Source organism: Pomacea canaliculata, linkage group LG13 (genome assembly GCF_003073045.1).
Source record: "Pomacea canaliculata isolate SZHN2017 linkage group LG13, ASM307304v1, whole genome shotgun sequence".
NCBI lineage: Eukaryota > Metazoa > Mollusca > Gastropoda > Architaenioglossa > Ampullariidae > Pomacea > Pomacea canaliculata.
The window spans coordinates 5,518,870-5,533,358 of record NC_037602.1 but is presented as its reverse complement, the minus strand read 5'-3'; the positions used below and the strand labels follow the sequence as shown (position 1 = coordinate 5,533,358).

The 14,489-nt window shown below is 37.8% G+C and overlaps 1 protein-coding gene across 1 annotated transcript; it reads right to left on the bottom strand.

Moving 5' to 3' along the window:
• Positions 1-179: 179 nt before the first annotated feature.
• LOC112554163 (myelin expression factor 2-like) lies at positions 180-14,080 on the bottom strand. The gene is made up of 13 exons (XM_025221788.1): positions 13,904-14,080; positions 9,847-10,052; positions 9,369-9,429; positions 8,891-8,984; positions 8,463-8,571; positions 8,322-8,392; positions 7,890-8,043; positions 7,295-7,387; positions 5,328-5,399; positions 4,555-5,021; positions 3,340-3,391; positions 2,828-2,926; positions 180-2,240 (listed from the first exon to the last, which is right to left on the bottom strand). Exons 1-13 carry the CDS (start codon positions 14,032-14,034, stop codon positions 2,179-2,181), a joined length of 1,671 nt encoding a protein of 556 aa, XP_025077573.1. The 5' UTR covers positions 14,035-14,080; the 3' UTR covers positions 180-2,178.
• Positions 14,081-14,489: the final 409 nt, after the last annotated feature.

Here is a 14,489-nt window from a genome sequence, read left to right as displayed (position 1 = left end):
TTGTCTGGATAGCTACTTTGTTCATACCACTCAACAAATATGAGATGGAGACAAAAATGTGTAAAAAAGATATTTAGGTAACAGCCCAGATGCAAATATTCTCTCACATCAACCAGGACTTAGAAGGCAATCAATTTCATGGACATATGAATTATAGTGATTTTTTTTTTCTCGTTTTCACCAACTCAGCAGATTCAATGATCTAAACATTAAGCTGCCAGAAACCAACATTTGAAGCGGCACACTAGAAAATCCCCATGTAGAAGTAACCCTTCCTAACACCACCAAGTAAAATGAATCTAAGCAAAAGAATTACCATACTTACAATCCGAAGATGTCCATACCAATTATATATCACTTGGATTAATCAGCTGCACTGGAAATCATGACTTTGTAGAAATTCTATATCACAAATAATAAATAGGTAGTGGAGAAAAAAATCCAGCACAAATGGAAAGGCAAGACTTTGTTTTCTCAAAAGCCACACTGCAGACTGAAAGTTTCAATTTATAGCACTCTGAGGGAAACAATACAGAAGCAAACATTCAAACCATATTTAGACAAATAAACAGCATGATCAATATAAACCACGATCTGTAAACCATGAGAATTTGATTCACACTCAAAAAGAACACCCCTGACAGGACACTGTAGAAGTCCTGAGAGACCTTCACTGCATAATCCAATCAAGAGATAAAAGATTATTGAAACTGATAGATGAAGAGGCTTGTGTGCTGATATGTGATGTTAGGTATGGTTATTTTTTATTTTCATTTCATAATAGCAATTAGACTTAATGAATTAGTTTAACACTGTCTTCCGTTTCTGTCTTCCTGCAAGCTGGAAAAAAAAAACTTCAGCCATCACACCAGAGAACTCCTGTCAACTAGAGTTGTAATGATGCCAGGATATAATAAATGCCATTTAGTTAAAGGAATAGAATATATTCTAGTTAAATGCCAAAGGTGACAAAGTTTAATTCAGAATCTTAAGAATACTAGATGAATAATATGTTACCTTCTTTTATGTTGAGAAGGCAATTATCAAAAAAACAACTTTTATACACACAAGACATTTATAAAATATTGGAGGATTCCGTTTCCATGCCAAACACAGACATAAATAAAGCTACCACCACCATCCAATGTTAATCAGCACATTTTTTTCAAAGTCTAGCTCTAAGTTATTTTATGAAAACATGCATGCTGATATTACTTAAAAGACTAGGTGCGAATTTTACATATCACTGTGACAAACTCCTGTGAAATCACTTGTAAACACAAAACATCTCATCAAAGGCACAATTTTCTTTATTGTGCAAAAGTTATTTTACCTTCCTTTCTGCAGACATGGCAACAGGGTCTCTACAGGCCAGCTTTCATCCTGAATCAACAACTACTCCAGTCCAAATCAAAGCCAACAAGATGTTGGCAAGAAAACTCTGAAACTAATATGTGCTGTGAATATATCCCACTGTGGTCAGTATGTCAAAAGTACCAAATACCTGTAAATGACATCTGAAGTGTGGACTGCCTACTGAAGACCATCTTAAAACCCTTTTCTTTTGCTATCTGTTCAAAGATATCAGAAATCTCTGCAATGAAACTCAAGTGTCTATGCCTTACACAATACACTCTCAGAGCCCCAACAAAATAACACTGCATGAAGAAACGAAGATAAAATCAAAAGACCATTTATTGATGAATGCAGGAAATCTTCCCAGAATGTCTGATTTAATGATGACAATAAAATGATTCTAAGCAGTCAATCCAAACAAATGATGAATGATTACAGCAAACGGAAAAATAACAAAATATAGGAAACTGGGTGGTACTGAACAATGGTGAATTCTCACAAGATGTACAGAAATTGTCAAAATCCTCCACAGAAGTAAAACAGCTTTCTCCAAAACGTGACAGATTGCATGATGGTGTAAAACTCTTCCACTCTGAAGACCTTGGAAAAAGTGACCTCCAAACTTGTCGTGGCTGGTTGCAGAGCAGAGCTATCCTTGGCAGCCCACAACGTGGCAAAAAGTCAAGCGGTCCACAACAGACTGACAACTTAACAACATGAACTTTTGGAGAATCTGAGATGCTGTTTACTGGAAACCAAGTCTATGACTGTCAGTCAAATATCCATGGACATACGTACACCAAAGGCAAAGTGTCTCCTTCATCAGCCACGGTACATGCGCACTTCAATTGTGCGTCCCTCAAATCTAGTCTGGTCCAAATTAGCTGCAGGTAGTCAAGGAACAATGGTAGGCAAATTTATAAACAGGCGTTAACCATAAATAAGCTTACAGAAACTTTCTTAAATGTTGAATATAGGCAAAAGCTATTGTTGTGTTTGTTTTATTAATAATAATAATGTGATTTGTATTGTGCATATTCATGCCCATAGGAAGCCTGCTCTAATGCTTGAGACAAGAAAGACATATCAAGGACAGGAAAGACAATGACCACATATGAAGAAACAGAATAATGAATAACAGTACTGATGACTAATAAAAAACAAAGATAGAAAAACCAAAGAGGAATCAGGTAACAAGAACTAAGAGTGTTGTGATTCATAGGAAGAAGACAACTAGAGGTAGTAATAACCAGAAAAGGGGAGTGGGGATGGGGGTTGAAAAGGAGCAGTAATGTGGGGACTGTTGTTAAAATGCTCCAGGAAGAGGTGTGTTCTCAGTGCACATTTAGAAAGTTCCATTGTTCTGCTGCACAGCAACTAAACATCCTGTGACTGTATGTTGTTGTATAATAATAGGACTATCTCCCTATGTGACCTCAAATCTGTACGTCACATATGAAGTGAAGGATACAGATAGCTCGCATAGCATCATCTTCATTTGAGAAGCGCACTAAGCCCTGACCTGAGGATCTTCCTTTCTCCATTTTGATTTCAGCAAACTTAACCTCACCTGCAAAGGATGCACGATATTAAAGGGCACACAATATTAACTGACAACAAATTCTTCGTTGATTCCCTAAAAATAGAAGGAACTTATGCAAAAATCACTGTGTACTGCATCGTAGGCATTTCATCTCGTTTTCGGCATGAGGCAACTGATCTAAACACTTCAGATTCTATATGTGGCTTTGATTTAAAAATGTGAACAGTTAACACTGTAACTGCTCATCAAAATCTAAAAAATCTGGACAAATCTGCAAACAAGCTGCACCACTGTTTAAGCTGCAGGATTTAAAGCTGGTGACAAAAAGTTGCGACTTTTAGTAAGAAATTTCCGGTAGATGGTTTTTTTTCACTGCTTCAATGTTTCACCCAAAATAAAATTACTTACTGGACACATGCACCCAGCAAGCATATACTCACCTATCTCCTGAAAGCGTTCTCGCAGGTCTTGCCATGTAACACTATATGGAAGCTGTAATGGTAATGATAAATGTAATGATGATCTGTACAAGCATATGCTTCTGTAAAAAAAAATGTTCTAGATATTAGACACATAGTAATAAATGCAAATTACAGTATTGACAAATTGGATCCAAGTGATCTGCACTCAAATCTAAATATTAAAAAATGGGCTATCACAATAAAAACTGAGTTCATAGCAAATGACAAATACATATCAAGTTCTGGGGATTTTTAAGACAGAAACTTCCAAGAAGCAACACCTTATGGTGAAGGACCTCCTGCAAATAAGATGTTAGTAGACTAAACCTGTCGACTGCTGCAGATTTTTTTGGTAGCAACTGTAGATTTTATTATAGATCAACTGATCTACAATCATGTGCTTAAAAAAAATATTTAGGGTACTTTAACTATGATTCTTTAAGTAATGCTTTTTTCCTTGGGTTGGGTTCAGTTTGTTTAATGCTATAGTAATGATTTAAGGACATAAATAAATTACGACATCACTGAGTCACAAGTGTCCTAATCTGTGTATGCCATGTCTCCTTATTGACTAAAATCTGTATCAACAACAATTCAAGTAGGTAGATGCATAAATTCCTCATGCTGGGAGTCACAAAAAAGTAATGTCCACAAGGCCTCAACCAAATATGGCAAGTGGGAGAGTCTTAAGATTTCGTTGTGTGTGTGTGTAGTGTAGGAAAATTTATATCAATGCACATTTGGGAAGTTTGCAATTGACCAGCACAGTGTTTATTGAATACTTTGTAATTTAGTGAATTAGGACCAGCACTAAGTGCTTATGAGTGACTCAATGAATAAATTTGTTCATTGCAATGTTTAGTGACAGTGTTTGTGGATCCCTTTTGATTAATGTGCACCTCTCTGTGCTTTGCATTGGGCTATGTGTGACTCAAGGTAAGTTTAGATTTTCTTCAATATAAATAAAGTTTTGATAATGCAAATGAAACTACATTTTGTCCTCTTTCAACTGTCAGTACTGCTGTGGGAAAGAATCTGAATTATTATGCATGTTTTAGAAAGTTTTAAACAGAATAAAGATGTCACCCTCTTAAACTTGCTCCAGGTTCACTGATATTTTCTCATGCTTGCAAAAACTGACAGTGTACTTCCACATGCACACAGAAGGGCTCAAAGCTGATTGTAAATTCTTACGTTTTTCACCAGCACAGTGCAGTTATCTGGTCGTGTGACACGGCCTCCACGCTCCTCCCGACCACCTCCTCCACCAGAGCCATAGCCTGCACCGCCACCTCCTCCAGATCCCATCATCATGGCATTATTTGATCCCAATCCTGATAAACCTAGTCCCAGGCCATCACCCAGACCCCCTAGTCCTGCTGGCAACTTTGTAACACCCCCTAGGCCCCCTCCACCAAACCCACCTAGCCCAGATCCCAACCCAAGACTGTTAAGGCCTGCAAGACTAGTCCCTCCTAGGCCCCCACCTAGGCCAGTACCAAGACCTGCTGCTGAACCTAGCCCTGACAGACCTCCAAGCCCTGCTCCTCCACCTAGTGCCCCACTACCTCCCAAGCCAACATCCATGCCTAACCCTCCAAGTCCACCACCTATTCCACCAGAACCAAGTCCTCCACCTAAACCTAATCCACCACCAACACCTGCAATAAAAGCCAAAACAATTCATAAATAATGGCAATGTATAAATATAACAAACTATTTGGTCACTGGAAACCTGGCCATACAATAGCAAAAACTCATATGTACAAAATGCAATCTGTATCTTGGATGTTGATATTTTGTAGACACACATGTTTCCTCACAAGAAAGATAAAGGTTTGCAGCCACTTTATGTATGCAAATACAGTAAAGTGAAATGGCCTGTTGAAAGATTTCTCTCTTTTTAAAAAAACCCCTAAAGCATGCATAATACTAAAATAGTAATTTGGTACTGAAAAAACCCATACTGTTTAGCTGTCCAAGATTTAACAGAGGAGCCCCTCCAACGCCAAGACCCATACCAATGGATTTGAGACCACCTGCAATAAATAAGCCAGTTTGAATAAAATACCTTTCAAAACAAGTGATTTTTGATATGCTGCCTTTAAAATTCTCACCACACTTCAATGCACCAAAAATAAGATCATAGAATCATTAGACTTTATGTACAAAAAACAAAAAGCAAGCATAAGTTTTGGCACTTAACAATACAGCTTTATTATGCTTAAACAACCAGAAAAGGTAGAAAACTGCTCCAAGTGAGCAGTATCACATCTTTCTATTCTATCACAATATGCACCACAGTACTGCAGTACTCCCCTTTTCTGCACAGAATGATCAAAACAACAAGCGAGAATAATAAATGCAAATCCTTAAAGGCAGACTTTTTTCTGGCCGACTGAAACATATGGTATCGTCTGTGTGAGAGAAGGTAGGAGTACACGTGGTGCTGACTACTAGTGTTCAGCTGTCTCCAATTACTACCCGGACAATAGGCAGGGTAGAGATCACATGCATTGCCAACTAGCCTAGCAATAAAACATTTTCTCACCCGACGAGTACTTGCTGTAGGGTCTGAGAGGTGAAGCGAAATGACTTCTATCTGAACATACTGTCATAGTTAGGACTGAATGTATTCTCCACAAACAAAAATAGAATATATAAAGGAGAGAAGGATGAACAGAGTGAATAACACAAACATAAAAACAACTGTACAGCGATCCCTCGTTTATCGCGGGAGATCCGTTCCAGAACTACCCGCGATAACAGAAAATCTGTGAAATAGAAATGGTATATTTATTTATGCTAAGGATCCTACAACTGATATCGCTGAATAACAAATATGTGAAATGAATAAAATAAAAAAGTCATAACATAAGAGTGGGTCTTGCAATTTTAGACTAGAATGAATGAACATGTCTATAGAAACAATACATTTGTCAGTGTGGAGCTGTACGGTGGTTAGAACAATTTCAGTTTTGAAAGTGTAAACATTGATGGTAAATTATTTCCTCATTTATCACTGATGGTGGGATTTTGTTATTTAAATTATATTATTCATTTCCAAATCTTCATCAGAACTTCTGTCTGTTTCTGTTAACATGTTTTCTTCATGTTCGGAATCAAATCTGTATAGTTCAATGACACATCTTCCAGATATCCTCTATTGCTTTATAAGTTTTCTTTTTTAAAGTGCGTTGTCAAAGCTGTCTCCGGTTGTGCTGTACACTTGTTTTGTTGTAATTTGAAGCAGGATCTCTATCAACATGTTCATTCCAATTTAAAACAGCAAGACCCATGTGCATGTCATAGCGCCTTGTGTTTGTAATGTGAACACGCTTAGGCAGATAGATCAGGCATACATTGTTACAACTTTAAACATAAAATGTGTCCCTGGACAGCATGTAGTCAGATGTTTATAGAGGACATGGCCTTGCAGAAAGTTGCTCAGAAGCTTGACAGCAGCAGGATCAGTTAGCACTATTAGAGATAGTATGTACTGCGATTGCCTGCATGGTGAGGATTGGTTACATTTGTCATGAATGTTTTGGAAGTGTGTAATACATCAACAAATACCTTGGTCTCAGTGTTGCCATTGCAATGTTCAATAAACCAGTAAAGATGATCCCTGACCACTGCTGTCTTGCCAGATGTTCGCTTTATTACCTTGTGCCAGTCTTTTTACAAACCGTTTCACCTTGGCTTTCTAAATGCAAACAGCAGGTTCTCGGCTGAGAAAGACGTTTTATTGCTGGTGTGGTCGGCACCACCCATGATCTCCACCCTTACTAATGTCGAGGTAGCAATTAGGGAAAACTGACCGCTCGTAAAAGTCAGTACCACATGTACTCCTACCTTAACTGGCATGGGTGAAAACATTTTAAAAAACGCCCACAAAAAAGTTCCTCCTTCAAGAGAAATAAAAAACACTTACTTGGTAATTTTGGTGCCGGTGGTGCTTCTTCTGGAACCTTGTCCATGCGCACAATCATTTTTCGGTCAAACAGAGTTTGTCCATTAAACATTGCTAAACTGTAGTTAAGAATGTTTTATGTCAGTTTGGAAATGATTAGTACACAAAGCAAGATCAAATATTGGTATAATAACAGAATGGCATTAAGAATTAATTATGTCTGCAACAATTTCAAGGTGATCATTGTTTTTATATTAAAAAATTAATCATATCATCTCCATGTACTATATACATCAAAAGACTATAGTTTATCAAAGAGTTTGTCACATAAAGCTGGGAAGCAGAAAATAACCTCTGAAATCATTTTTTCAAAGTACCTATTTTTGACCTTCAACAGAAATTTTTTTAAAAGAAATGATACATCTTCTGAAAGCAGTCATGTTTGTCCTCAAGTAAAAATATTTCAATTTAAAAGCCACCTGTAAAGCGATCTTGTGATAATAGCTGCACTGAAATTCATTTAGATTAAATCAACCGTTGCATTCTGCATAACCGTTCAATAAATACTTTCAACCTCTACTAATGTCACATTACTTAACAGATTTATAAAGGATACAAACTGCTTGGACAGCCTCCATAGGATGCTCAAACTGCACAATACCCATGCCGCGAGACTTGCCATTCTTGTCTTCTTTGATTTCAGCTTTCAAAACATTCCCAGCCAGTCTGAAGACCTCTTTCAGCTTGTGCCAGGTGACCTTGTAATCCAGCTATAATACGTACGTGAAAAGAGTTATAAATAAATAGTCTGAAAATGGATTTTGTTCTCAACAGAACACATTTTTTTTCCCAATTTTTTAACTCGTTTTCATTTTCCTTTCATCACATATGAATCTTTAAGTCTACGCATGCATTAATTGCCATCATACAGTTTTATGAAGGCTGAAAATTAAGCAACAGCACATCTTTCTGCTTAAATATATGCAGTTAACACCACGGCATTAAATGTGTAAAAACTATTCTAGCATTTAAAAATACAGATACTTACATTAGCAACAAAGACTGTGGTTGAAATTGGTCCTTCAATACCTAGCTGTGCTAGGATTTCTGGACTGATACCTCCTCCAATGGCATTTTGTGCCAAGCTAGGACCCAGACCCATTCCAAGCCCACATCCCAATCCCTAGACCTCCTCTCATGTCCATGCCACTACTACCACCACCACCACCTCCTCCTCCTCCTCCTCCACCAGGCCTATGACCTATCTGCTGGAACATTCTCCTGTCCTTATCACGTTCCTGGATACAAAATATGCATAGTTTCCAGCATTGTCATAAAATTTCATGGTAAATTTAAATTCTAAATCAGGACTGGCATCAATTTATGTACCCTTTAAGTGTTTTCTTTTCTCAGGTGTGTAAATCTGAGTACAACATGGAAAACAAAACAATGTACATATCTGTACTGTGATTCCAACAAATCTACAAAAGAATCTTTTTCAAGTTTACCAAAGAATGGACTGCTAAAGGAGGACTATTAAAGCATGAACTAACAACTAAAATTTCTTAACTAGCTGAAAGAATTACATTACGATAATTGAACGAAAGACATTCCCACCTCATGCACAACAAGGTATCTGTCATGGACTTTATACTGGTGCATAGTTTCAATAGCCTTCCTTGCTGCATCTCTGTCTTTGAATTCGATGACGCTATGAAAACATAAAACACAAATAGCTTTTTAAAACATTTTCTTAACTTCATCATCAAGTACTTGCTACAGTCTTTTAGACACTAGAATATCTCTGCTTACATATTAATTTGTATAAATAATTACCTGCATAATATAATGCTTTATCATTGATAATCTACTCATTACATTTAATAAAATCTCTTATTACATGATTGTCAATGTGATAAAGACATTTCTAGGGGCTGTTCCAAAGCATATTTCAAAATAAGATGCAGCTGAACTAAAATTTTTGAATGATAATAAGCAGGCCATGCAATGCTGTTAACAGCTGGTTGCAGTTTTAGTGTTATATCTCAGTTCTTCTAAATCTATAGTATGTACTTATTCAGCATAAGAAACTTACGCCATTCCTCTAGGTTTTCCATCATTCCCTTCTATCATCTCAACATATGCAACATCTCCCACTGCAAAAATAAAATCAACGGGCTAGATATTCATTTTAGTATATTTCTCATATCCAGTGCACAATAAAATTCATTTTGGTTAGATTTTCTGATAAGGTACATTTCCTGATAAGGTACGAAAAATTAACTTGCTCCAACAAGCTTATAGTTATACAGATACTGATAAAATTTGCACCATTTCTGCAGTAACATCTTACTTCTCATTTGTTAACAGCAGCTAATGACTGGACAAATGTGACAATTGTTATAACATTCTGTAAGTCACTACATAAAGATGAATACTGCAGTTTTAGTTATATTTTTTATAAATAATCCATTGTACTTTATAAAACTGGTCATCTCTTCAACTTTGAAGAATACAAATTTTAAAAAATTCTGACTATGGAAAGTAAACAGATTGTGAAGAACAACTTTTACCTTCTTTACGGAACAAATCTTTGATATCCTGCCATTTCAGTTCATATGGCATGTTCTTGACCACCACCCTTGTAGAATTTACGTTCACAAATCGTTTTCGTGATCTGTCATGCCTTGGCGATCTGGATCTTGATCTGGATCGAGATCTAGATCGTGACCTTGACCTCCTAGGTGATCTTGATCGTGAATGTTTCTTTTCACGCTTGCTGTTTAATACAAAAAGTGGTAACTAAACATCTGGTATTGTTTGCTATTACTGCAAACACTTACAATATAATACAAAAAAATCTGTGTTAATCCCTCTCAAGAAATTACTTGCAAGCTTTAATACATATGCCTAAACATTCAATAATGAGACTGATGGATATAACATAAACGAAGAAAACACACATTTAAACTGTTTTCCCCTTCTACCCATTCACCTACACATTGCTTCATTTTAGTCTCCCAGTGATCAAAGCAATGTTGTTAGTTATTTTCCATCTGAAGCTCCACTGTTTTCATCTTCATCTCAGGAATGGATTCACTTAAAGGCCGATGTCGAAATGGGCGTGTTTTCAAATGGTTTCGCCCGTGCGAGGGAAGGTAGGAGTACATGGGGTCAGTACCAGCGGTCAGTCTTCCCTAATTGCTACCCTGGCCCCGAGGCAAAGTGGAGATCGCAAGCGATAAACCGAGCCATAAAAAGTGTTTCTCAGCCGAGTACTGGTGTTGGCGGTTAGAAAGGTGGAGTGAAACGGTTTGCAACTGAACATACTGTCAGGGTTAGGACCGACAATTGAATGTATTCTCCATCAAATAAAAGGAAAAATAAGGGAAAAGAGATGAACAGCGGAAATTACACAAACACGAAGACAACTGAATTTTAAAACTTTATTTTTGATGCTTTCGTCTATCTGTTCACAACACACTGATGATGTTACTCTGGTAGTATCGACCCACAAGGTTCTAAAGGGGGAAGGTGTTTGAAACTGTGCAAATAAATTAAACGAGTTTCAGTTGCAAACTATATTTAGCACTAAAACGCCTTTCTCAGCCGACTAGTACTTGCTGTAGGGTCTGAGAAAAGTGAGGCGAAATGGCTTCTGTCTGAACATAGTGTCTTTCCTTACATCTTTCTTTACTCATAAGAGGGGATAATAATATTTAATACTTTCAGTTCATTCCTGGACAACAATTCACGACTGCAATATAGTGCCCCCACGGTCTTTTCTCTTCTTATCTAACCCGACCATTATGCCGGGTGGAGGTCATCGGTGCTTGCGTCTTCCTGGGTCGACAAAACCGAGAACTGGACGCGGAGAAGACTTGTACAATCAAAAGGGTTAGGACCAGTTTAGCACCCTGGTTTTGTTTGTATGTTCTCCCTTGAGAGAAGAGACAGAGGACAGGAAAGAGACAAAGGCAAACCCAAATAACACAAACCAAAAGCAATGGAATTTTTAAACTTAGTTTTTTATTCGTCTTGTTTAGGTTTTTTTTTTATTCCCATTGTGACCCATACGGCCTGCATCTGTTTGGTACAGTGTTCGTACTTTTTGCACGACGCAAGTGGGCATCACTTCACGCCTGTGGCACAACCCATTCACCTTCTGCCAGAGCGATTTTTCTATCCAGGTATGAAAGAATGTACCTTGCGTACATTACGTCGCGGATCATCCCCATTCAATATAAACAATTTTCTAATTTTGCCAATTTGGGACATGTGAATGAAATATTTTTGAGAAAACGGCTTCCACGGTTTTCTGCAGTCGTTGACGTCTTGAAGCGCCAGTCTGTCGCAGCTGCACTTGCAGCAGAACAGTCTCCTGTGGACGACGGGATCAGTGTGATGACAGATGCAAGGCACGCTTGTCGGAAAATTCGTACCACACTGATCATGTTACTCTAGGACTGTCGACTCACAAGGTTGTAAACCTCCAGCACATCACCAAAGAGGACGACGTGTATTATTGTTGCTCTTTTCCCCCTCTCTTACTCGTTGGGTTTTCCAAAAGGCAACAAACCACACCAGACCCAAACTAACAGCGGTGTATACACGTAAGTGCAGAGTGTGGTAAGAAAATGGTGTAGTAGAAAGGACACGGAATTCATGAGATGGACATGACTTTCATTTTCCAGATTCAGAGTGTAAGAAACAAAGTATACATAGCAACTGGAAAATAAAATAGCAATACTACAGTTGCGCTGTTCATTCTTCTTTCCTTTATATACAATATTCTAGTTTTGTTTGTGGAGTCCTAAGTTCCTAACCCTGACAGTGTGTTCAGACAGAAGTCGTTTCGCCTCAGCGCTCAGACCCTGCGGCTAGTATAATGGTCGAGTAAGGAAGACGTTTTATGGCCAGGCTACTCGGCGGTGCCTGTGATGTCCACCCGCCTTTTGTCCGGGTAGTAATTGAAGACGACTGGCCGCTGGCAGTCCGAACCGCGTGTACTCCTACCTTCCCTCGCACGGGCGATACCACTTACTTCACTCAGGAGGGAGGATATCGGCCTTTAAGTACAAAACTAGCCTACCTGAGTGGTTCCAGTTATAAACAGATTATGGTAGGTAGAGACACTATAAATATATTCTGTAACTTCAGCACCTGAAACAACTGTTTAATTATAATCTAATTTCAAAGTTGGCAATTTGCACCTATAGCAGCAAGTCTTGCAAAACCTTGTTACTATGCACAAATAACATGCTGTGTCAAAGTTTTCTTGCAATCCATGAGCATGTAAACAATGCCCAATGGTCACAGCAGTGTATCAGATTCCTTGTAAGATCTAAATTTATTCCAGCAGTTAAAGGATTTAAAGGATTCAATGGTGGGTAGGAGGCAGATATGGAAATGAGTTCCATTATTTTGCAGCACAGTAACTACAATTCCAGTGACCATATGTTGTTGTTCTGGTGACAGAGATAGTGACAGTATAGTCATCAGACAAAGAGTGGTCTGGCTGGAACGTAGGGGAAGAGATGCTTACATTTTAACGACACTAGTTGCATTTCTGCCTGCAAATGTATGCATTTATGAGCAATTTAGTGCAAGTTCACTCTGCAGTATGTATTGTACTATGTCTGCTGCAATGAGACCTGGTCTTTATAGGTATTATTTTGCATGGGCTGTTTTACAATGAGAGGACTACTAAATAAAAATTTTCGCAGATAATCTTCTTTAGCATGAAGTATTCTTCTTTAGAACGAAGTATATCATAAATGTTTAGCACTGAATGACATTACTGAATCTATGAATTGCAGAAATTTTGTTGCATTTCTTGGTTACAAAAACCAATATCTAGCACAAGCCAATCTTCAATCCTACTTGGACTGGAATCTGGAAAAAGGCATGTTGGAGAAGGGTTGTGAATGTGCATCCTGACGTGAAAGTGGCAAATTCTTGTTGTGCACTTGACACAAATGGCTACTACTTTCAAAACAGACTGAGTCCTGTAACTTTTGAAGAGATTTCTTATTTAGGGTTTGGGGGATTGTTACAAAACACCTCTTGGGTATCAGTTAGGAGAAACAGATTATATGATTCACAACTCTTTCCCCTGCTTCCCATTTCTGTCATGTCTGATGACTGTTAAAATATTTAATGTCTCCTCTTAAAATTAATTGAATAATGCTTGGGTCCGAGTTTCACATTACATTTTAATAAATATCAAAACTCTAGAATAATTTTATTATTTTTATAAGTGCTTGAGAATGTATGAAATGAACGCTAATGCATGATTTCGAACCAGTAGTATTAAAATAATGACGTTTTCTGTGGTATTGCGACCAGTAGCCAGTTTCATTCGATTTCGAAAGTTCAAGTCAACTTTAACTTCAAGCAACTAATTTTGATAGGACTATAAGTGAAACCATTTAGGTAATACATCCCCATAAACATAAAATAGACACTACCAAAAATGTTATTTTATCACAGTTTAAATAAAACCGATACGATTTTTCAATTTCTAAACGATCAGGGAAGTGCCAGGACAGCAATGAGCCGCCATTTTGCGAGGCCGGTTCACGTGGAAAATAAAAAATGTGCCTCTACGGACAATCCTGTTAAATTTACCTTTTCGGCTTATCAGATTTGTCATTTTCTCCATTTTCTGATGCTGGCGCTGGTTCGGGTACTTGTTCTGGTTCGTCTTCTGCTGTAATTTCAACAGGCAGTTCCTCGGCTGTAATCTCTACGTCAGACATGACGCCTGCTTCGTATCCGTTGACGCGATAGACAATGGTGATGGAGACTTAAAAAATAAGAACATTAAGTGATCGCACACAAAAATTAATTATAATCTATTAATAGGATAAAAAACGATTTCAGTTTAATTTTTATGTTAAAATTTTTTAATGATCTAAGAGATAATTGCGTACTGCCAACCGTGACTGCGCACTAAAAACTGTAATGCCAACGGGCAGAGGCATTCTGGGGTAGTTAACGGGTACAAAATGAGTGCCACGCACGACCGCATAAACTTTAAGTACCTTAATGGACCTGCAGGTGATTGGGGTATTCTAGGGTTGTATTTTCTGGCATCGTTTAAAAATAGGGCCTGAAGGCTTATGGCGTCCTGTCCCGTCCACTTGAGCAACATATCGCGATCTAAGATTTATCATTAGTCAAAATCTAATTTTTTAAAACTGAAGTTTTCTTA